The sequence below is a fragment of the Ovis canadensis genome, chromosome 8 (assembly GCF_042477335.2).
Source record: "Ovis canadensis isolate MfBH-ARS-UI-01 breed Bighorn chromosome 8, ARS-UI_OviCan_v2, whole genome shotgun sequence".
In the NCBI taxonomy this organism is placed as follows: Eukaryota; Metazoa; Chordata; class Mammalia; order Artiodactyla; family Bovidae; genus Ovis; species Ovis canadensis.
In genome coordinates this window covers 38045045-38070412 of record NC_091252.1, presented here as the reverse complement: position 1 = coordinate 38070412, position 25368 = coordinate 38045045, and the positions used below count along the sequence as shown (strand labels likewise).

Genomic DNA, 25368 nt, shown 5'->3' with positions numbered 1-25368 from the left:
TTCTAATTAAATGTAAAATTAATAACTCTTCAGTTTCTGAAGAGTTGTTCAGTTTGTTCCGTAATTTTATTAGCAGGAACCAGAGACTGGGACCTGTTTATATTTTTTATTAGTTGCCACTGTTGCTTCTTAAAAGTAGTTCTTTTTAAATTGTATTTTGTGTTTAAAACTTGATGTCTCATGGTACTCTGTTTAAAGTAATTCAAATTTAGAATATTTAAAGTACCCTTAATCAGAAAGATCTGGTAAATCATATTATAAACTGGTTCTAGCAACTGTTTTCTAAAAAAAAAAAAAACCACTGGGGAGGTATGCATGTGGCTAAGCCTCTTGTTCTTTTAAGCAGTTTATCATTATAAGTTGAATTTTAAGAGAGAAAAGAATTTAATTTCATTTTTATGCAGCTTAACTTTATGGTATTGTGTTTTGATGCTAAGCCGTATGTACTCTCTATAGTCAATGAAGATTTGGGTATGCTTTCTGGGGTAATGTATATGTATCACGTAATTAGGTGGCCCAGCTTCAGAGCTCCCTTCCTTTGTAGTCTTAACACCCTTCCCTGCCTCAGAAGCTGGGAACCCAGATTCTCATTCTCCCAGCTCCCTGTTGGCTAAGGCTTAGGGCTGTGATTTTGGCTGAGACAGACAGATGCACCCACCTAAATTCTATTCTAAAGCTAATCCACGAGGAAGCAAAGAAAGAACATTTTATGTGGCGACCAGTGGTGACCAGCATAATCTAGTTCCTTCAACCAGAAGTCTCTATCGCAGCATCCAGTGATCATGTTTAGTGATCATGTGTGGTAACAGTGACCTTTTGTCCTCACTGGACTGGTTTTGAGATATGATTGATTTTGAATTATGATTCCATCTATATACTTAACCCTGTTTTGGCGCCTGTTCCCCCAAGCTAATTCTCCACCCTTGAGAATTCCAAGAGAAACTCAAAAGGATTCAGTATAATCAGCCTGTGAGCGTTTCACTTGCTTATAACTAAAAACCCTGACCCATACCATGTCAGTGATTTTTGTTTGTTTGCTGCTAATTAGGTATCTTTAACATTGTTCATTGTGGCTACTTTAACTTTTTCCTTTTCTTACTTACTCTGTTGGTACCTTGGGGTCGGTGATTTAAGCTTGCTGCTGCTGCTGCTGCTGCTGCTGCTGCTGCTGCTGCTGCTGCTGCTGCTGCTGCTGCTGCTGCTGCTGCTGCTGCTAAGTCGCTTCAGTCGTGTCCGACTCTTAGCGACCTCATGGATTGCAGCCTACCAGGCTCCTCTCTCCATGGGATTTTCCAGGCAAGAGTACTGGAGTGGGGTGCCATTGCCTTCCCCCCTTAAGCTTGCTACTACTTCACAAAAGTGTTGTAAGGATTATGTGACATACTGTGTCTACCCTGGTCTTGGCACTGATGTTGTTAAGTGCTCCTTTTTATAGCACTTACCCGCTTCTAGCAAAGTCACTTCTTTACTATATCAGTTATTGTCTGTCTTCCCCATTAGAATATAAGCTGTATAAGGACAGGGAGCTTTGTCTGTTTCTACAGGGCCTAGAACAGTGTCTGACACGTAGTAAGCACTCAGGCAGTATTTACTGAATGAATAAGTGAATCCAGATACTGCCCTTTTTTTTTTGAAGATGTCTATGTTCCTAACTACATAAAGAAAATTAAAAGATCATCTGTGACTCCCAAAATCTCCCACCAACTCCAAACATCTATCACCCATCATTCATTCTTGTTACTGTAGTCTCTATTTCATCTCCTCCTCTTTTCAGAGGCTAATTGGCTCTTTCCCAGATTCACTCCTTTCCCACCCCTCTTCCAGAATGACCATAGCTTTGTGATTATTCCCTCATTCTTATCATATGTTTCTCCCTACTTGTGCCTTTCCTCTAGCTAATGATTGACTGAATCTTTGGCTTAGCCTTTTCTTTAAAAAGGAAAGAAACAGAATTTTACCATCAAAATCCTTCAGTCTGGCTCCTCATCTCTTATTTACTGCCAGATATCTTGAAAGAGCAAAAATTTTACTGTCTTTTTTTCCCCTAAATCTTCAGTTATACCTCTTCCCCTTGCAACAGGCTCTCCATACTTCACCCCATTACCAAAATTGCTCTGGCCAAGGTTTTTTGTGACATAAATGCAGAAATCAGTGATCTTTGGTCAGTCTTCATCTTCTAATTGTCTATGGATTTGTCATTTGTTTCCATTTAACTAATATTTATTGAACATGGACTTAATGCCCTGCATTCTACTAGGCAGTAAGGATATAAAATATAAGTAAAAGTCATGTGCAACAGATAATATATTGCAAGGTCTATTAGGAGTTACAAACAACATCTCTTGAACTGTGGATGAAAAACATTTTTCCTGGGCCAAGAGGAGAGAAAGTATCAGGGAAAAGAAGATGACATATTATCAGATAATGAAGGGAAATGCACAAGGACCAAAGTAACATTGCCAACAGCACAGAAAACATGAAAGTGCTTGGTATTTTAAAAAATCAGCAATTCGTCTCATAAGCCAAAAATGGGGCACATTAAAGCAGATAAGGATGTATTAAACCAGGCAAGATATGATGAAGTGTGCATTAAGAGGTAGAGGATGGAGACTGGGAATAGGGTTGCTGGAGAAATGTTTCAGGGGTAGAATCAGTAAGACTCAGTGCCTGCTTTGTTAGTGTGTGACAGCAGAGTTGAGGGAAGAGTATCTTCTGTTTTGGACACAGTGAAGTGTTTGATGCTGTGAAATATCTATATAATGAATTTCAATAGGCTGTTAAGTATGTGGATACAGAGGCCAGGTATGGTCAAGACTGCAGATAAAAATTGGGGGTGGAGATTGAAGTCAAGAGAAAGGATAAGATAAAGATGTAGACGATTTTGAAACAGAGAGGAAGGATATTTAAGGGAGTCGAACTGGACTGTATCTTTGTGAAGTCGAGGAACTAAGTTGCCTGCTTTGGTGAAGGGTGTTTTAATAGTGACAAAATTCTGGAGCCATAACTGCCTATAGTATTATTTTTCCCGTCAGGTTTCTACCTTTGGTCATTAACTGGTCTGGCCCTACCAGATCTTCATTTGTCTGTGACACTGCTTCTCCAGCGTCACTGTCAACTTCATGATATCCTACCTGTCCTGCAAAATTTGCCAGACTGTTTTGTATTGTCTTTGCATTATGTTGACAGATGTATCCTACATCAGCAGGAGGCCAGCAGAATAAAGATGGTGGTATGTTAGGGACAGTTCTAGGGGCTAAGGACACATTTGTGTATACAAAGTCCAACTTCTGTAGCTTATACTTTAATAGAGGGAAGTAGACAATAAATATGTCAGGTGGTGATAAATATAATGGAGAAAAATAAAGCAGGGTAAAGGGAAAATAGAAAACCCGTACGGAGACCTGAAAGGAGAGAGCACAGTTGTGTGGCTATCCAGAAAAAGAACATTGCAAGAAGAGGGAAGAGTTAGGTGCGGAGACCCTGAAATAGGATTGCCTTTTGGTGAATTCCAGGAATAACACATGAGCCAGCGAGTCTGGAGTAAAGTGAGCACATGCACAGAGCTAGGTGAAGACAGAGTTGGTAAGGAGAAAGGACAGATTATGGAGGGTAAATTCTCAACCACTTAGATTCAAACTTTTTCATTTTATGATGGCAATTTTGTAATTTCAGCTTTACTGAAATGTAAATCATATATGATATATAACATCCTTAAATATTTCAAAATATAACTTGAATACCCTAATTAAAGGAAATTTGTTTATAACATGTTTGATATGTAAATAAAACATGTAGCGATAGCACATTTTTAATAGTAAATGCTTGAGACAGGACAATCCAGGAAGACAGCAGTGCCCTATAAAAACTACCCTTGGGAGCCATACTTTCTGAGAACAACTTGGTAACAACTTGGTAACGAGCCCTGCAGGCCTTCATTCAGCTCTTACCCTAAGCGGGGAAGCTACCAGAGGGTTTAAGAGTGAAAGAGTAACATAACCTGACTAATATTTAAAAGACTCACACTGGCCTCTTTATGGAGTGAGGTGTGGGTGGACAAGGGCAGAAGCAGGGACTAGTTCAGAGGGTATTACAATAATCCAGGTGCAAGGAGATAAGTTGGACTGAGGTGATAGTGAAAGAGGACTTTGAAAAGTGGGTGAACTCTAGGTGTCCTGAGAAGATAGAGGGTTTGCTGATGGGTTGGATGTACAATGTGAAAGAAAGGAGTCAAGGATAACTCTGGCGATTTTCACCTGAACAGATGTAAGGGTAGAATTATGGTTCACTTAGAGAAGGCTAGAAGGAGTCACTGGAGAAGGAAATGGCAGCCCACTCCAGTATTCTTGCCTAGAGAATCCCACGGACAGAGGAGCCTGGTGGGCTACAGTCCACGGGTCACAAAGAGGCGGACACGACTGAAGTGACAGCCACAGCAGCAGCAGCAGCAGCAGGAGTCTCTAAGGAAGGAGAAACCAGAGGTTCCCTTTTTGAATATATTAAGTTTGAAATATCTATTAGACATCCTGGGAGAAAAGACGTTGAGCTCATATATATAAATCCCTGGAGTTCAGGGAAGAGATCCAGGTTAGAAAATTATAATTTATAATTGTTCATGTGGTGGGGTTATATAAGATAAACTACCAGTGATTCTCTGGTGGAGATGAGATTTTTATGTTCATTAAGTTGGAGGATGAATATAAGAGTTGACATAGATAATAACACATAGATTATTAGATTTAGAAGTTTGGGGCCCTGACACCTCCTTCTATTTCCTCTGCAGTCCCTAACCAAGTCCATCTAGGTACATACCTAATAAGGTGTGCTGAATGAAGAAGGTGTGCTTCTCTTGAATTTGGAACCAGAAGATCAGATGTTTTGAGTTAATAAAAAGGACTCTCTTTTGGACTCTCTTACTTTAAAGCTTTGAGTGGTATTGACTTATTTAGAAATTTTAATTTGTTCAGATGAGATAGTGCTTTGGAAGGAAAAATGTTTTGTTATGCATTCTAACCCCTATAACTTTACATTATATACTTTTATTAGCCCTTGATTATTAGAATGATTAATCATAAAGTACTAATGTAATCTTCATAAAATTGGTGTTAAGATGGCTAGTGTGACCTTAATGTAATTTCTAAAAATAGTAATTACTTGTCATATCTTTAATGTTCATTTGGTTTTCTTATAGGAAGATTTGGAGACTGGAGTTCACCTTGACCCTGCTGTCAAAGAGGTTCAGTATAATCCCACCTATGAGACCATGTTTGCTCCTGAGGTAAGAAAATGTATTAGATTAAGAGTGTGTTTTGCTGAAGTATTTAAATTGTTGTTGTTTTAGTTGCTAAGCCAACTCTTTTCTGACCCCATGGACTGTAGCCCACTAGGCTCCTCTGTCCATTGGATTTCCCAGGCAATAATACTAGAGTGGGTTGCTGTTTCTTTATCTAGGGGATCCCTGACCTAGGGAACGAACCCACATCTCCTGCTTAGCAGGTGGATTCTTTACCACTGAGCCACCTGGGAAGCCCATACTTAGGTACATAAACAGTTGGTGAATTTTTCAGAGTTTTCTTATGAAAGTATACCGTTTCAACTGTCTGAAAGTATCTCCTGTTATATGTTACTTATATCTCAATTTTAAAAAGAAGGGAAAATACATCCTTCTATTCTCCAAAAGTTAAATAGTACACTTTTGTAAGGATATATCTAATTCTTGGATGCAGACTTGGTTAACATCTTCCTCTCAGTATTGATAAGGGAGTGTTACAAGTTAACCATGAGGGAAAAAATTTTGGTTGATTAGCATCATTAATGCATAGTATATTATGAAACATCTAGTGACAAATGCTGCTGTGTTAAACAGTAAAAAGAGATGCCATGCTGACGTGGTCATGGCTCAAAAATAGTCACACTGTTTATTGCTTGCTCTGAGTCAGACATCTTATGAATTCTTTTTCTTGATGATAAATGGTGATGGAAGCACTAAAAAAGCTGAAGGAAAAAAAAAAAACAGAAATAGTGAAAATTGTCGGAAAGCCTTTGTAGAAAAGATTAGATTTCTAGATATTTAGCCTTTAAAAAGGAGAAAAGAGTGCTTAATTGATAAAATACAGATGTCAGAAAAAGATCATTATAAAAAGTAATAATAATACCAGTTCAGTAGCAGGATCTTTCAGAGCACTTTAAAGATAGAGATGAGGAGCTATATCTTATTGATCCTGGTGGAGAAAAAAGTACTTTTTAATGTTTATTCATTTTTTTGGCATATAGCCATTGCCCTTTTTTTTTTTGATATTTCATTAATTTTTGCCTGCTTAGGTTTCCGTAGTCACTTAAAATTTGGCAAAGGCGCTGTATAGTGCAGCCCAGGATGTCAGTGCTAGTCTCTAGCTATTCTCTTAAGTGTGCAATAAGCAAAAATTTCATTCTCATGCTCTTGAGAGTGGTACAATTGTATTTTATTCCATTATTTCTTAAATCCTTATACCTGTTAAATTATAGGCTGTTTCCTAGCTCTTGGCACCATTTTAGCTGGTGCTTTAAAGAAAGGTAGTATATTATACATATGTTTTTATTTTATATATGTGTTTTTTTAAATATAAAGTACTTCAGTTTAAGCCACTGAATTCAGAAAATGAGAAAATTTGAAAGTGACATGATGTGTGACATTCTTATGTTAGTGTATTTTCTATAAAGCCTGTTTTTCTTAAATTTTTAGATCCTGTACATAACTAACATATTGCTGTATGATTATTTTTCAAAACTTTCAAGAAAAATTCAAAAGGTCAAAAAATTTGGGGTGCTATGAACAAGACAGTAGGTTTATCATTCTTGTTTTGGGGTTATCAGTCCTTTAATCTTTTGTTCTCCTCCCCACCCTACATTAGGGAACCTATTAGATGTATCAACTGGTTTATGTTAGCAACATTTCAATGCTTATTGTCAGTAATTTAAGAAAAGAGTGATAAGACTGAAAAGTGAAGAAAAATTACAGTTTTACAAAGAAATTGTCTGTGACATAAATTACTGACTTTGAACTTTTTGACTAGAATCTGAATAACTTGCCAAAGTCTGGAAAGTGTTACCAGAGCTTTCCTAGATGAAATTCAAGTTCTCATGATTTGAAAATCCATCATTAGAAATAAGATTTAATCCCTTTCCTCATGCTAGTGTTTACCAGAGAGGATACGCCACATGTTTTTTTGTTTTGTTTTGTCTTTAAGAAAAAAAAAAGAGAGAGAGAGAGACCAGACTGTTTTCTATAGTGTGTGTAACTAGCAATTTTTTTCTTTAATGACCAATACAGTCCAGGTTAACAACATGAGATGTGGGGCTACACAGGCCATTTATTAGCTCTTTTGTGATCTTAAATTATATTATTTTTTTCATAGGTAAAATGAAGATTATTTCTGTTTACTAAATTATAAAGATAAATGAGGTAATATATGTTGTGCTTAGGAGACTCTCTGGCACAGAATAATAAGCATTTAATAAATTATAGCCTTTATTATTGTTTATGTTAACATTGTTGACATTTGGCTAGGTAGGCCTTTAGAGGTAAGGTTCTAGGCAGAAGGGAACAGCATGAGCCAAATCACAAAATAGAAAGAACAGTAGTATTTCAGTCATTATTAGTAGGGGAGAACAGACGAAGACTAGAATAGCACTTTGCACAGAAGGTGTTGCACAGGCTCTGGGGGCCAAGGTAGCGAGTTTGGTCTTGATTTAATAGATTAATTTTTAGGAAGATTTATTTTAAAGATTTGCATGATGGAAAAGAACAGGGATGGAGACTAATGAAATAAAACAACTACTTACTACTCTACGGCAGGTAGCGCCCTGAAGGATTTGTATGCCTTTTCTCCTTTCGCCCTCTCTACAACCCTATGAAGTACTTGTATCCCTGTTTTAGAGTGAGGAATATAACTGTGAGATTATAGTGCCTGCAGGTGCCATATTTGGGGATTTGATCATTCTTAACAATCACTCCATAACTATGAGACCATTTAGAAGGCCACAGTGTAGTTCGCAGTTTTGACTATTATAAATCAACAAATTGCTATTTTATTTTGGATCCACTTAGAGAAAAGTATATTTGTTAGCTTCTCTAGACTTATATAAAGCCCATAAGCCTCAGAGAGAATTTCAGACTCCTTAAAATAACACTACTTTTAAGAATAGAAGAAATATAAAAGTTTAGAGGGGGGAAATGCCAGTTACTGTTTAAGATCTGACCAGAAGGGCTGCTGTAAATATTAATGTTAGAGTGGACTTCAGAAGTCAGATAGATGAGAACTTTTATTTTACAGATGAGGAAACTGAGGTTTAAGGTCATAGAACCACTAATAAAATATGCTATTGTAATATTTAAACTGTGCTTATGTCTTACAAGATTGAGGTATTTTGCCAATAAAATTGAATTGCGGTGATCTTTTCCAAAATTGTAGAAAATAATAATATACTCTTCTCACCTTAAAATTGTTTATAAATGTTTTATACATTGATTACTACAATAAATATTCATGAAAAACTTAGCAACAATCTAAGAATAATTACTTGTTCAATAATTTAGGGGTTTTTTCCCTATGTGTAAACTTATAGTTTTATTTCATATAGTCAATTTTTACTTAATGAAATTTCTTAATTCCTGTGATGTTATGATATACTACTAAGGCATACATGCCAAGTCACTTTAGTCATGTCCAACTCTTTGTGACCCTGTGAGCCATAACCCTCCAGGCTCCTCTGTCCATGACATTCTCCAGGCAAGAATACTGGAGTGGGTTGCCATGCCCTCCCTCAGGGCATCTTCCCGACCCAGGGATCAAATCCATGTCTCTTAGTCTCCTGCATTGGCACATGGGTTCTTCACCTCTAGCACCACCTGGGAAGCCCCATACTACTCAGGCGTCAGCCCTCAAGTACTCTGCCTGCTAAAAACGTGAGAACCACTGCCTTATAATACATGGTCTCTTAGATATATCAACTAATGCCTTAAATTAAAAATGCTTTTCTCCTAAGGTTATAAATAAAGCACTGCTTCACTCAAATGAAAGCTTGCTTACCTCAGAAACATTTTCTTTTTTGGTACAATGGCTAAATTAATACTTAAATATGTATATTTTATATGGGAGATTTACAATTGCAGTTGACTACAGTGTACTTCTCTACTGATGCTGGGAAAGATTGAGGCCAGGAGGAGAAGGGAGCAACAGAGGATGAGATGGTTGGATGGCATCGCTGATTCAATGGACATGAGTTTGAGCAAACTCTGAGAGATAATGAAGGACCGGAAAGCCTGGTGTGCTATATATATAGTCCATGGGGTTGCAAAGAGCTGGACACAACTGAGCAACTGAACAATGTACTTCAGTATTATCTGAGCTGAAAACTATTGAATACTCATACCTAATTAACTTGAATATCTATTTTAAAAAAGCATTTGAATGTATATTTACACTTAAACTTGGTTAACTACCAAAAATTGAAAAGAAGCATTTAGAAATCAATTTTGTATATTTTTAAATAGGCATTGTTTTATTTTTTAATGGCTAACCCAGAATTAAGAGTTGCATATTCACACAGAACAGGAACATCTGGGAGAATAATTGGTAAGAGCTGAGCCCTGCTGAATAACATTCTCTGCCTTCTTCTGTTGACATTCGATATCTTTGAGATCAGCTCTGATGGCTGCCAGTAACCAGAAAGTTAAGGAGAGCTAGAAGTTGATGAATCCTACCCCAGGCAGCTGCCTATATCAGTGGAAGATTTTGTCATTGTTGTCACAGCTTCAGTGCAGTTCAGTTCAGACGCGCAGTCGTGTCCGACTCTTTGCAACCCCATGAATCGCAGCACGCCAGGCCTCCCTGTCCATCACCAACTCCCGGAATTTACCCAAACTCATGTCCATTGAGTCCGTGATGCCATCTAACCATCTCATCCTCTGTCGTCCCCTTCTCCTCCTGCCCCCAATCCCTCCCAGCATCAGGGTCTTTTCCAATGAGTCAACTCTTCGCATGAGGTGGCCCAAGTATTGGCGTTTCAGCTTCAGCATCAGTCCCTCCAATGAACACCCAGGGCTAATCTCCTTTAGAATGGACTGGTTGGATCTTCTTGCAGTCCAAGGGACTCTCAAGAGTCTTCTCCAACACCACAGTTCAAAAGCATCAGTTCTTCGGCACTCAGCTTTCTTCACAGTCCAACTCTCACATCCATACATGACCACTGGAAAAACCATAGCCTTGACTAGACAGACCTTTGTTGGCAAAATAATGTCTCTGCTTTTCAATGTGCTATCTAGGTTGGTCATAACTTTTCTTCCAAGGGGTAAGCGTCCTTTAATTTCATGGCTGCAGTCACCATCTGCAATGATTTTGGAGCCCCAAAAAATAAAGTCTGACACTGTTTCCACTGTCCCCATCTATTTCCCATGAAGTGATGGGGCCGGATACCATGATCTTTGTTTTCTGAATGTTGAGCTTTAAGCCAACTTTTTCACACTCCTCTTTCACTTTCATCAAGAGGCTTTTTAGTTCCTCTTCACTTTCTTCCATAAGGGTGGTGTCATCTACATATCTGAAGTTATTGATATTTCTCCTGGCAATCTTGATTCCAGCTTGTGCTTCTTCCAGCCCAGCATTTCTCATGATGTACTCTGCATATAAGCTAAGTCCAAGCATATTTAAATTTTCAGAGTGTGTTAAGAACAGCACCACAGCTTTCAGTGGCTATGAATTTGGGCATATCCCAGCCAGGAGTAGGGCTTCAAATCTAATTGTCCTTTCAGCCTTTCAACCCTTCCTTGAAGCCCCTCAATAAGATGGTTTGATTAAAAAAAAAAAAAGAATAGTAGCACAAGATATACTTTACTGGAATATATGGATCTATATTCTTATGGAAATCATAGTTCTTAACACTGAGAATTTTTTGTAAAAAATGGACAGTTTGACATGTATGACCTGTAGAAGAATTATTCTCTTTTTGTAAAATCTTAATAAAATTAGACTATGGAAATGTACTTTCCTTTTTCAAATCAGAAGTTATAAGCATAATGATTGGTAATTAATTATATGTGATAGGAGTAATGATATGGGCAATGGAGATTTTTATTGTTTTAGAATTTTTTTTATCTCCAGAAATATCACATGCTGCTTTGCAGATGTTAACTGGCTATAGCAATTAGATCATCTGGAAAACTTAAGTTGTTTCATTATCTTTAATTTTATGAATGTTCTTATTTTTATAATAAATTTAATAACTGAATGAAGTTAACTGTAACTTCCAGCATTCCACAGTCTTGATTTTTTTTCCCCGCTGCATTTTCACCTATCAGCATAGGAAGAAATAATAAGGGCTGCGAAGTCTTGTCCTGTCCTACATTTTAATTTAGAATAAATAGTAATAAAATCTTTATCTATAAATTAGATATCTTAAGATTTAATCATTTTAAACCTAGAAATGGAAGCTGTCAATAGAAAGGAATATTATAGTAATTTATTTTCTTCTAAAGCAAATAAAATTACAAGGCAAATCTAACTTTTAAATTCAGACTTCTGTGCATAGTGTAATGTTGATATATAGAGAACACAGCATTCTGGTTAAGAAAAGGTCAGTAGTTTATTATGGCTCTGGAAGTATATAATGGAAAAGGCGGTTTCTCATGATAGTGACCTAAGATGTTCTAACATCAGAATCTTTCTAACATCATGACAGTTCTAACATCATAACAGTTGACCTGTATAGTTCTGTGGTTTCCAAAGTGGGAAGTTCATTTTATTCTTTATTTTAAAACTGAAAAGAACTGAATTTTCCTAATACCTTTATTAATAGCATTAAGCAAATTACTGACTCTGGGCAGGTAAGATATGTCATCTTGACTTTCTTTTTCATTTCTAACATGAAAAAGAGAATACCTCTCTCACTTTCCAGAATTTGTGTATACATCAAATTAAATAACATTTGGAAAGCCATTCTGGAACTCAAAACATTGTAAACAAATAGGTAATAATGGCACTATTTTGTGTAACTTTCATAGTGTGACATTTCAGAGTGGAGAAGTTGTGTTTACATTTGTAGTGTCTTTTCCTAGGGACTTTTGCAAACAGTTTACTTTTATTGTCTATTTCCTCTCGTCAGGCTCTGATTAATCTTTCCTTCATTAGTGCTTTCTATATGCCAGACAGTATGGAAAGTATGAGGGTTCTAAGTCTGCACCTTTGAGAAACTCATAATCAAGTAGCAGAGAAACGTGTGTGTTTTTAATTATAGCACCACTCCAAAAATCCCCAAATCATGGTTTAGACAAAACTATAGTGAGTTTCAATTATCTGGAGCCACACTGTCAAATGGAACTTCCTGCAATGGTGAAAATGTAGTAATCAATAATTGTATGTGGCAGTTGGGCTCTTGAATATGGCTAGAATGACTGTAGAACTGAATATTTTAATTAATTTAAACTTAAATAGCTGCATATAGAGTGAGCTGATTGCTCTCCTGTGCTAGTGGCTGACAAACAGTGCTAACAAGCCACTGACTGGTTGTCCTGAATCATGTGAGGGAAGCAAGTCTGCAAATAGGTTAATTGGCCCCTGATAATTTAGAGTTGAAAACACACTGTGCAATAATTCTACTCATTCTATTGAGAATTTTTTCATTGTTTTTTTCCTCATAACATTGCAGTTTGGACCAGAAAATCCCTTCAGAACCCAGCAAATGGCTGCCCCTAGAAATATGCTTTCTGGATATGCTGAACCAGCCCATATCAATGATTTTATGTTTGAACAGCAAAGAAGAACTTTTGCCACTTATGGTAAGGTGATAAGAGAGTTCAAGTTAAACCTTATTAGAAATGGTATGTGTGTGTGTGTGTGTGTAATAATCAATTTTATCTTCTGGCTTTTTAAATTTATTAATCTGGATGCATTGAAAGGGTAATATGTTTTCTTATACATATCTGTAAATATACAGATGGGAAGGTGCACTAGTATTTTTAGCTGTCATTCTAAATCTGCTCTGATTTCTGAATACTAGAAATATTCTGCAGTCTTAAAAGCAGAATGTTTTCTGTTCTACTTTTTGATAGCACTTCTTACTGAATGACTGTTATATGCAGATTGCTATTGAAATTGGTTAATAGCAGGATAGACTGAAGAGTATTCTTGCCTGGAGAATCCCATGGACAGAGGAGCCTGGCAGGCTGCAGTCCATGGCGTCGCAAGAGTTGGACATGACTTAGTGACTAGAGAAAGAGAGTCTTAAGAGTTATATTTTTATTTTCTTATGTACTGGTTGACTTCACTCTCTTTCTCAAATCTTCTCTCTGAAAAGTTTTCTGTTGATTACTGAGGGATATCAAGAAATGGAATGGCTAGAAGTTAATGTGTATACAAAGCTGGGAATCCCCTCTGAAAGAAGATGTAATAATGTCTTTGTTGTTGGTTCCACAGAACAGAAGTCTGGTCACTTACATCAGATTTGTTCATATTTGGTGGTGCGTTTTCTTTCTGTTCCTATAATCTACATCTGTAGGTTGAGATATACATTGATCACCTTCTGCTTTGAAGAACTTTTTGGTAGAGTGGTTAAGCAAAGTAACTAAGAATGTTTTTATGCCCGTTGTAGTTGTAATCTTTTTCTGTCCTATCTGCCATTGACTTCCATTATTTTAAGGGAGGGCCCTGCAAAAGTTAAGAAAGCAGTATCATGTGAAATATTATGTATGTAGTGATGCTTTTTAATAATAGTTGTTTTTACTAAAAACTGACACAAATTTTAAACATTTAGGAAAGAGGGAAAAAAGGTTACCTATAACCCTGTTATACTAATAGGCCTGCTTTTAGTGAAATTTATTCCTCCAAGTCTTTTTCATTATACTTATTTGTATTATAGAGCTATAATCCTTCTAAACTGAAAATTTTGCAGCTTGCTTTTTTAAAGTCAATATTCTGTCATAAGCATTTTTCAGTGTTACTTTATAACCTCAAAGCTTATTATTTTTAAGAGTTATGTAATACCCACTGATTGGTTTCATCTCAATTTACGTAATTATTCTAATGTTGGAAAGGGTTTGTTTTTTTTTCCCTAGTTTTTAAAGAGTGATGTAAACTGATTCACTGAATTAGTTTAGAGGTTTAGTACAAATAGTCTTAGTTGTTTATCCACAATGTATTAGAAACTGGTTGTTAAAAGATTGTCATATATTACATTACATTTCATCATGCCAGGGTTATAATGGACTTAACAGGTGACAAAATTCATAGCAAAAGACTCTATACTCTAAAATCTCCAAAAAGAGTTCAATGACACTTCCAGTCCAACAAAATAAATGCATTGTACCCATTGCTTATATATAAGAGATTCCATGTAAACCTAAAATATATGTGCAGTACATAAAGATCAACCCTATTGCATCATGAATTTATTATATCCTAGCCTACAATAAAACAAACATAAAGATTTTGCATGTTTTTTTAGACTTTAGAAAGAAGGGCCTTAAGCAATAGCTTAGATAGTTTAAATCTTTAAACAAGTAAAAAGTCAGTGCAGAGACCTACAAAGTTCATACAGATACCTACTTTTCTTAAGCTATCTTACAGCAAGAGTAAGCATTTAGAGCTATTCTGTTTGCTTTAGACCTAGATTCAGAAATAGCTTATTTGGTGGGGGGGGGGGGGGGGTGCGGCGGATAGCTGGTATTTTTGTTTTGCCTCTTCCATCGAGAGAGAGTGGGCTAGGACACAGAATGAACTATTTTGTGAGTTAAAGACATAAAAAGTGAATGTGGGATATACTATGTTAGGCAGCCTGGAATAAAAGGAGTGGCCCCTTGGAAACTAAGAAATGTATGGTCTTATGAAAATCTTAGAACTGAGAACCATTTATTTGAACTGAAATTAGTAAACAAGTTAACCACCTCAGGTTTAGCAGTCTTTTTTTCCCCCCTCCAGGTAATAAGCAAGTATAACTTTGTGTTAATTTAAAAGTTTTACCATTTTTTCATGAAAAATTCTTGTCTAACTCCAGATAGTAATTCCTATCTACTTGTTTCCTCTCACTCACATATGGAATGTAAAGCTACAGACATTTCTGTTACCTCCTCCGATTTGCTTAGTACCAGGGAGCAAACCTTCCTGATACCTTGTACTAGTGTTACCTATGAGACATGAAGGAGATGGCACAGGAATTCAGCATTACCTAAGTCTCATACTTATCACTCTGTAACTCTGCTGTGATAGAGAACGAACATTAATCCTATTTTTCTTCCCATTTTTAAATGGTTGTAGCAGTGTTATAATCTAAGTGTATTATTTTATCTAGTTTATCACAGCTGCCTTTATTCCTTATTGGGGAAGGTAGTCTCATTTATTGTATCATCCCACTCACTTATGCTACTGTTTTGTTTTTAGCTCCCGTTTTTGGTGTTTCTCTGAGTTCTTTGTCTCTCAGTGGTTTGTGTGAATTCTTTTGTCCTATTCTTCCTTTTCCTCTTGGCTTCCTAGCCTGTTCCTTTGGGTTAATGATTCTGAATAGAAACATGCCCCACGAAGAATAATTGGTCCTCAGAGTATGAGTGGACAGTTGAATGTGATAAAGTGATAACTCTTTTGGAGATAAGCTCAGAGAGATCCAACACAATGCAGGCCTGTAAAATTATCTTGAGCAGCTTTGCCTCTCATAGGCAGCTTTACAATTGAAAATTTGGTTTGCTTTTGATAGAATTATTGTTATGTACATCTTGATGATAAAAGAAGCTGTGACACTTTCAGAAAATAAGGAAGAAATAAAGTCACAAGAAGACAAACAAAAGAAGCTGTTTTCAACATCTTGGGAAAGAAAATGTAAAATGAGTAAATGTGCACAGAATTAAAATGAATTGTAAATGGAAAAAAATGGAATCAGCAATTTGTACTTTTTTCTTTTCAGGTTATGCATTGGACCCTTCATTAGATAATCATCAAGTGTCTACTAAGTATATTGGTTCTGTAGAAGAAGCTGAAAAAAACCAAGGTAACTTATTTGAAATATTTAATATCAAATATACATAACTATACTTATTGTTTGTAAGTTGACTTTGGAAGGTAGGAGAAAAAGTAGTATTTAATTTAACTCCTGATTTTTTTAAACTTGAGACAGTAGAGTGAAATAGTTTAGAGCAATGTATTTATATAGTTAGTTTAGAGCTTGCTTTTGCTCCTTACTAGGTGTGTGGCCTTGTAGGGAAGATAGTCATACCTGTGGCAGGGAGGGTGAGTTCTTGGCACAGTGCCAACATTGTAGAAATCATTTAAGAAACGAAAATGAATGTATAATTTTAGCAATTTATTTCTCAACACAAATGTAAAGCTCCATTTTAACAGAGCAGAAAAAATATCATTGTGCATATCTGGAAATTGCCTTTAAGGATTGCTTTGAAGCTGAGTTTGAATATGTATTTTAAAACATATGTTTGTGCCTGTGTTCATTTTGTACTTACTATAAGACAAAGCATCATACTCTAAATGTTAACTTGCCACAAAGCTCATCAGCCCCTTGGAATCTTATACATAAAATGTTGGATAGAAAAAGAATATGCTATTTGTATGAGGGCACTTAGTAACTATAGCCTATATGATCAAGCTGCCTTTGGTTTATGAGCTACATTGTTGTAAAAATAGGATTTTAACAACCTTTTGTTATAATACAGCCTAAAGGAAACTGATTTGAATTAACATAGGTAAGTTTTTCTTTTTGTTAGACCTCTACAAGTTACATCTTTATGTAGCTAAATTCTCAGTTAGCAGTGAAATTTTGACTATGGCTCTAGTAAACCTTTCTTTTTCCAATTTAATGACTACACACAGCATGCCACTTTCTACTGATCAAATGAGAATCTCAACTAGAAACATCGTCTTTTCTTCCTGTTAAGATTTATGATATTAGAGGTCCAGTTTAGATTGAGTTCACTTAGAAGAAATACAGATTCTTGTGAAACCTTCTTTATATTGTTGCATTATAATATAGCGAAGCAAGTGAAGCAAGGAACAGTTATTAATGAAATTTTATCTAATTCGGCTTTAAATGAGAAATTTGTTTATTCTTGCTTTCAGAGATAAATTTTTCGTTAATTAACATTATTAAATTGCTGTTTCTTTCAGAAAGTGGTAAAATCTACTGATAAAGGGTCTGTGATTAATTAAAAAGATTGTGTACCATGGCATGATTACATAGCTGAGTCTTTTTTTCACATATATTAGAATTTGTAAAATACTGCAGTTGCAGCAGTAGAAAGCTGCTTTGCCTAGAAGATTGAGTCTCTCTATATATAGCATGAGTCCATATGTCTGGATTCATATAGGTTTTATTTTGTGTCTTAAATAAATCTGTGAAAGTGTGTGTGTGTGTGTGTGTATCTACCCATATTTGTGATTTTTTTTTTAATGTAGGTTTAACTGTGTTTGAAACTGGTCAGAAGAAAATAGAAAAGAGGAAAAAATTTAAAGAAAATGATGCATCTAATATTGATGGTTTCTTGGGACCCTGGGCAAAATATGTAGACGAAAAAGACGTAGCCAAACCTTCAGAAGTAAGCGTTGACGTTTTTCACTGCTGGTTCAACTGTATGCTATGTCTCAATGAAGGATATCTGTGTTAATAAATGAGGTTTCCTTAGAGAACTAAATGACTCATCAGAATTTCTCTGCCTTAGTTAACTAAGAAAATACTATAAGATTTTAAAAACAAGATTCCTTTGTTTTTCTTTGGAATAATTTTTGTTTATTTTTTTCTGATCTATTTTCTTCCATAATTTTAAGCTAAAATACAGTATTGAACAATTGGTAATAAAAATCACCTTGATAATACTATTAAGGTGCCATGGAGGTTGCTTTTCTGATACCAATGTTCAGCTAGTAATTACAAAATGAGCCTTTCTATGATTTTAGAATTGATGATGGGTTTTTTTTTTTTAATTTTAACAAAGTAGTATATCTATATATACGTTTTTCATAATATTATAAAATTTATAAAGTAAAACTATAAAACCCTACCTTGCCCTCTCCACCTCCTAATCCTACTGTCTCTATGAGCCAGTCCCTATTCTAGGTCTTAGGGATACAGCAATGAACAAGATTAAGAGAAAATCCTGTCCTCAGGATGCTTACTTTCTAGCTCTATCTCATATCCAATTATCTCGGTAATACACATATGCTGCTCTTTATTTATTTGACTTCTTAGTTACTATAAGGATTTATCACTACCCTGTCTTCCTTTTGGATCTTCCCTGGTGGCTCAGACGGTAAAGTGTCTGCCTACAATGCAGGAGACCTGGGTTCAATCCCTGGGTTGTGAAGATCTCCTGGAGAAGGAAATGGCAACCCACTCCAGTATTCTTACCTGGAAAATCCCATGGACGGAGGAACCTGATTAGGCTACAGTCCATGAGGTCATAAAGAGTCGGACATAACTGAGAGACTTAACTCACTTTATCTTCCTTTTGGGTTTCCCTCATGGCAGAGTCTGGTAAAAAAATACATATATATCTGCCTGCAATGCAAGAGACCCAAGTTTGATCCCTGGGTCGGAGAGAGCCCCTAGAGAAGGAAATAGCAACCCACTCCAGTACTCTTGCCTGGGAAACCCCATGGACAGAGGAGCCTGGTGGGCTACAGTTCATGGGATCACAAGAGTTGGACATGACTTAGTGACTATCCACCACCACCCACTTCCTTTTACTGCTCTTCCCGTAAAAGTTGTGTCACAAATCTATAGTCATTGGTTACATCCTTATGACTATTAAAAGCTGTTTATGAAGAACATTGTTTACTCAAATTCACTATATTTCTGGTATGTACTAGATTTTCTAATTACTTCATTTTTTTCACTTACATAATTCCATAATACATTAAATTACTCCTAGCTGTTCCAGAAGGAGAGGTTTTATATTAAATGAGTAAAAGTTCAAAAACACTGTGTGTTTAATGCCATTTTGTAATCTGCCAAAGAGTTGAGATTGTTATCCTGGGAGACATACTTGCAGCTATTGCTTCACCAAAAAAGTGCACCTCCTTGTAAAGAGTTTATGATCAGCAGTGGCCAGGATGGGGTTCTGGAACGTCCATTTTTAAAAATTCACTCCTTAATTTCCTTAGGAAGAACAAAAAGAATTGGATGAAATTACAGCAAAGAGGCAGAAGAAAGGCAAACAGGAAGAAGAGAAACCTGGAGAGGAAAAGACAATCTTACATGGTAATATATTTTTTATGCCTCTTCTTTTTTATGATAACCTTTCAGATATTTATTCTGTTCTCTGTTCATATATTAATTACCTTTACTAATCAGCTGCTGGGAACCATTATATTAAGAATTATATTGGACAATTTGCATCCCAAAGAAATTATAGCAAACTCTTCTGTGTTAAAATTAGAGATAGCCACAGATTATTTTTTTGAAGTACTAATGAATTTTTTTTTAAAGATAAAGGAGATTATGGTTCACAATTTGTTCTTCCCTAAGGTAAAGTTGACTCTTTTTGGCATATAATTAGTACTCCAGTCATTTTAACCGTTTCTTTTTAACCCAAGCCAAATTTTCTCCAGGTGTGATCACAGTTCATAACTGTTACTAAATTATACTTATAAAGAATAAACTTTGTTTTTCAGGTAAGTAGATTAGAGATTTACATGCTCATACTTATTTTGATTTGCAGAAGGAAATGCATATTCACCAAACTAAATTATAAATATTTTAGACTACCTGGTTATATTGGGGAAATTATGTATGTAGTGGTTACCAGACTATAAAGAATAATCCAGTTCAGATAGTATTGATTACTCTAATGTTATACCACTTATCAAATATATATTTCATGAGGTCATATTTAGTTTTAGTTTCTCAAGCTGTCGTTTTATCTCTAAGGAGTCTGTTTAGTACTGTGTGCTTATAGTCATAATAACAATAACAGCCAACATTTACTGAGTACTTACTCTGTGCGGCATGCTACTAAATGCTTTGATACATATTATACTATGTCATTTAATTCTCAGATGTGACTTCATTGTAAATCTAGTTTAAAGTAGCAAAGAGATTGGAAAAGGAACCTGGAATGGCATAAAGGAGGAAAACAGGGAAAAGGATAGTTGATATACTTTTGTTTTGTTTTAACGTCCTTTTAATCCTGTTTTGCTTCTGATTCTTTGCCAGTGACTCATAAGGCCCAAGTGTTATCTTTTCTTCTCTCAATAATTATACTGCAGTGGAGTCTTTTGTACATGCTACTAAAATTGGATAAAGGAAGTAAGAGCTTATTTAAAGGTCTGATATTCTCTGGAAATTTAGGGATTCCAAAATACTACCTCTGATTAAAATAATAGCAGTGATTTCAGGCAGTTAAATTTTAGCTGTCTCTTGGTCTTAACATCATCAAAATAGTATTACCTAAATTTTAATATGCAGTGATATCCTTGTGAATAAAGTGTTTGTTATTTTAAGAATATTGATTTCATAACTACAGCTTTTATTTGTTCACTGCTTTCTTTTGCCTTCTTGTTTCAGTTAAAGAAATGTATGACTATCAAGGCAGGTCCTATCTTCACATACCTCAGGATGTTGGTGTTAATCTGCGGTCAACTGTGCCACCTGAGAAATGTTATCTTCCCAAAAAACAAATTCATGTGTGGTCTGGACACACAAAGGTAAACGAATTGGTTGTTTTTATTTGTTGTAATGCATTAGTATAACAGTGAACACAACATAAATTTTCAGCTGTTAATGTGGGACATTCAGTATTTCTAGTGGAGATGTAGAGAAGGGAGATAGAGCAGGGAAGTCAATAAAGATAAACTGGAGTCACTTTGGAGGTTCCAGCACATATGAGTCACAAGTGACTCCTCACTCTTCAGGGTCATCTCATTGGGTCATGACATAAGCATTCATGATTTGGTATCTTACCCCCTTATGATAGCCCAGGCCTTTGCTTCCAAGTTCCTGCCATTATCTGCTTCCTCTTGGGCACCAACTCAGTGAGACCAGAGTCTCAGTAATTTTGCCTTAGCTCTTAGGGTTATCACACTTCAGAGATTAGCTCCTCCCTGGTTTATACACTATGATAATAAAAACTAATGCAGAGACAAGGCACTTGAAAACTTTGATGTTACTATTCTTTGTCATATTCACTATTCCAACTGATAATTTCCAGCTCTTAGCAAAGAAGAAAGGAACTAAGTAAAAGAAGGAAGAGGAGCGAGGGCATGAGCCACATGATTGACTCAGAATTCCCCTGGGTTGAGGAAGCCACTGATGAAGGTTCAGAAAGGCTTGAAAAGCTTTGTGTCAATAAGGGCTGCTCTTAGAATATTTCTGAAGGTTATTCTAGGGTATGAATTTTAAAATGAAAAAAAAATAGTAAATTACGTGGTTTACAAATACACTGTCTTTCCCTTTTGTTTAATTTTAGCTGAGCTTTTGAGTGCTTCTGATTGATAATCGTAATACCTTTTATACAGGGCGTCAGTGCAGTCAGATTGTTTCCTCTCTCTGGCCATTTGTTGCTGTCTTGTTCCATGGACTGTAAAATTAAGGTGAGTTTTCAGTAATAGAGTAGAAGTGCTACAAGCTAGTGCTTTGGTTAAATCTATTTGGTTAATTATAAATAGATCTGAGTTTGTTAGGCAATTAGAGGCTAATTATTTTCTCTTAAGCCCTGTGAATGCAGCAGTTTATGCAGCATGTTTATGAAACATGTTGATTCAGATACGGCTTTGTAGTTCAATTGGCTAGGCTTTTTGTAAGCTTAGATAGCTGATTAGACATAATCATTCACTTTAGCTTTACGCACATGAATATTTAATCACCAATAATGCATTTTTATAGAGGTGTTGGATATGTAACGGAGTTCATTTATTCCTCAGTACCTTAGAGGTAGAGAGGATATGTGATAGAAATCCCATTTTTAGAGAACAAATAATATGTTCCACTCTTTTTTTCTTCCAAATGCTAGTAGCAGAATTACTCTCAAGCCTCTTCTCCCCCTTTATATAGTCTTGGGAAGGTCTATCTTAGTTGATGTTCAGCAATAGTGTGAGGTAGAAAAAAAACTCAGTTGCCAATACATGTCAACTTGATATGGGAAAAGCCTCTTAAAAACTTTGTCGAATGGTTTTTATTTTTTGTATGTCTTCTGTGTCCAGATCATTATCAGTTCAGTTCAGTCGCCCAGTCATATCCGACTCTTTGCGACCCCATGAATTGCAGCATGCCAAGCCTCCCTGTCCATCACCAACTCCTGGAATTCACTCAGACTCACATCCATCGAGTCAGTAATGCCATCTGGCCATCTCATCATCTGTCGTCCCCTTCTCCTGCCGCCAATCCCTCCCAGCATCAGAGTCTTTTCCAATGAGTCAGCTCTTCACATGAGGTGGCCAGAGTACTGGAGTTTCAGCTTTAGCATTATTCCTTCCAAAGAAATACCAGGGCTAATCTCCTTTAGAATGGACTGGTTGGATCTCCTTGCAGTCCAAGGGACTCTCAAGAGTCTTCTCCAACACCACAGTTCAAAAGCATCAGTTCTTCGGCGCTCAGCCTTCTTCATAGTCCAACTCTCACATCCATACATGACCACAGGAAAAACCATAGCCTTGACTAGACGGACCTTTGTTGGCAAAATAATGTCTCTGCTTTTCAATGTGCTCTCTAGGTTGGTCATAACTTTCCTTCCAAGGAGTAACCGTCTTTTAATTTCATGGCTGCAATCACCATCTGCAGTGATTTTGGAGCCCAAAAAAATAAAGTCTGACACTGTTTTCACTGTTTCCCCACCTATTTCCCATGAAGTGATGGGACCAGATGCCATGATTTTCGTTTTCTGAATGTTGAGCTTTAAGCCAACCTTTTCACTCTCCTCTTTCACTTTCATCAAGAGGCTTTTTAGTTCCTCTTCACTTTCTGCCATAAGGGTGGTGTCATCTGCATATCTGAGGTTATTGATATTTCTCCCAGCAATCTTGATTCCAGCTTGTGTTTCTTCCAGCCCAGCGTTTCTCATGATGTACTCTGCATAGAAGTTAAATAAGCAGGGTGACAATATACGGCCTTGACGTCCTCCTTTTCCTGTTTGGAACCAGTCTGTTGTTCCATGTCCAGTTCTAACTGTTGCTTCCTGACCTGCATATAGGTTTCTCAAGAGGCAGGTCAGGTGGTCTGGTATTTCCATCTCTTTCAGAACTTTTCACAGTTTATTGTGATCCACACAGTCAAAGGCTTTGGCATAGTCAATAAAGCAGAAATAGATGTTTTTCTGGAACTCTCTTGCTTTTTCCATGATCCAGCAGATGTTGGCAATTGGATCTCTGGTTCCTCTGCCTTTTCTGAAACCAGCTTGAACATTTGGAAGTTCACAGTTCACATATTGCTGAAGCCTGGCTTGGAGAATTTTGAACGTTACTTTACTAGTGTGCAAGATGAGTGCAGTTGTGTGGTAGTTTGAGCATTCTTTGGCATTGCCTTTGTTTGGGATTGGAATGAAAACTGACCTTTTCCAGTCCTGTGGCCACTGCTGAGTTTTCCAAATTTGCTGGCATATTGAGTGTAGCACTTTCACAGCATCATCTTTCAGGATTTGAAATAACTCAACTGGAATTTCATCACCTCCACTAGCTTTGTTCATTATTTCAGATCATTATACCGGTCAATTAATATCAACCCTATAGTGGTCTTGGAAAGTTGATTCATGAAAATTTTATCCTTTGTAAATAATTCATGGGTAGTAACAATATATTAATATAAAGGTAGCATTTTTGATGAGAGCAACAATTTAGGCATTTGTCTTGACGTAGTGGTTTAAAATGACAGGCCAGCAGCTTGGAGTAGCAAGACTCATTTCCTTTAACTTTGAATTCATACAGACTATGTTAATTGAGATTAAAGCCTTCTATGTGCCTAGTTAGACCAGCGTAGAATTCAATTGAGTTCATGTCTAGGTACACTTTATGTACATTTATAGGTACCTATTATTTACAAGGGACTGAGGATTTAAAAATTACTTTGGCACTGTCCCTGAAATGGTGATCATTTCATTATGTTGTAAATGATCCTTGTAGAGGAGGTGTTCTGATTTCAGAGAGGAAGCATACTCCAATAGGAAGTGTAAGTAAGGGGTGGGTTGTGGGGGTGGACACAGGGAGTAGAGGATGTCTGAGAGGAGTAAATAGAATGCATTGGCTTGTGTGTGCTGAAAACTGCAGGTTCTGTGACTGCTAGAGTCTAAATCTGAGAGGCATAGAGTGACTACTGTCATAACAGGGGAATAGGTCCAGGCGTGTTTTCTTGGTTTGCTGCGGGAACTGAGGCTTTACCCTGCAGGCACTGGGTGGCCAGGAAGTGCTTTCTGTTTCAAATCACTAGCAACACTGTCCAGGACTGGATTTGAGGCAGGCAAGAATAAAGGTAGTTTCAAAACTGTTGTATTAATTCACTGTAGATGCAATGAGATCTATGAGCTTGTTACATTTTAGTCTAGATCTTCATTTTCATAACAGCTTTTAGTATATGTGCTTGCTTTGGCAGCTTTTATAATAGTTAATACTTCAGAAGAGTTAAAAAAATTTTTTTTAGTACCGAAATGTTATAACATGGCAGTTTTAATAACATTTAATTCTTTTAAAGCCAGTTTATAATATTACATAAGTAGAAACTTTTCATCACAGAAAATGTCAAATACAGAAAAGAAGAAGAAAATGAAAAGCACCTGTGTAAGTTCCATCTAAGTTAAGTTGTCTTAATTTCAGAGTTTAAAGTGTTTATATGTACATGTACATGAGTATGTGGATAGTCCAGATAGTGTAACACAGACCAATAGCACCAAAAGTGAAAAAAAAAAAGTGACAGTGTTAGTCACTCAGTCGTGTTCGACTCTGTGGCCCCCATGGACTATAACCTGTCAGGCTCCTCTGTCCATGGAATTCTCCAGGCAAGACTATTGGAATGGGTTGCTGTTCCCTTCTTCAGGGGATCTTCCCTACCCAGGGATCGAATCCAGGTCTCCTGCAATGCAGGCTGATTCTTTACCATCTGAGGCAGTAGCACCAATGTGTTTAATGATATGTAATGCCTTGGTTAAGTTCCCTGTACACACACAGATACGCACACATGCATAGCTGGCATATGACTGTTGTTAATGGCTGGAAGTTGTCGTTTCATCAAAGCCTTGTATTAAATTTAACGTTTCTATGTGTTGGTTTTTTTTTTTTTCCCTCCAGCTATGGGAGGTTTATGGAGACAGGCGCTGTCTGCGAACATTTATTGGTAATATTTCTTTTCTCTCTGGCTATAAATCTGTTCGGAAAGACTTTTTAAACTACAGTAACATCATCAACAGTAATTTTACTACTACTAATT

General features: G+C 36.4%; 1 protein-coding gene across 1 annotated transcript in view; it reads left to right on the top strand.

The window, feature by feature from the left end:
• Window positions 1-25368, top strand: part of CDC40 (cell division cycle 40) — a 46423-nt gene that overhangs the window by 6884 nt on the left and 14171 nt on the right. Inside the window, exons 2-9 of the mRNA XM_069598132.1 lie at window positions 5189-5275; window positions 12679-12808; window positions 15922-16005; window positions 17421-17560; window positions 19125-19221; window positions 20527-20666; window positions 21477-21551; window positions 25230-25275. Of these exons, the coding sequence (XP_069454233.1) occupies window positions 5189-5275; window positions 12679-12808; window positions 15922-16005; window positions 17421-17560; window positions 19125-19221; window positions 20527-20666; window positions 21477-21551; window positions 25230-25275 (799 nt within the window). The remainder of the gene's footprint in view (window positions 1-5188; window positions 5276-12678; window positions 12809-15921; window positions 16006-17420; window positions 17561-19124; window positions 19222-20526; window positions 20667-21476; window positions 21552-25229; window positions 25276-25368) is intronic.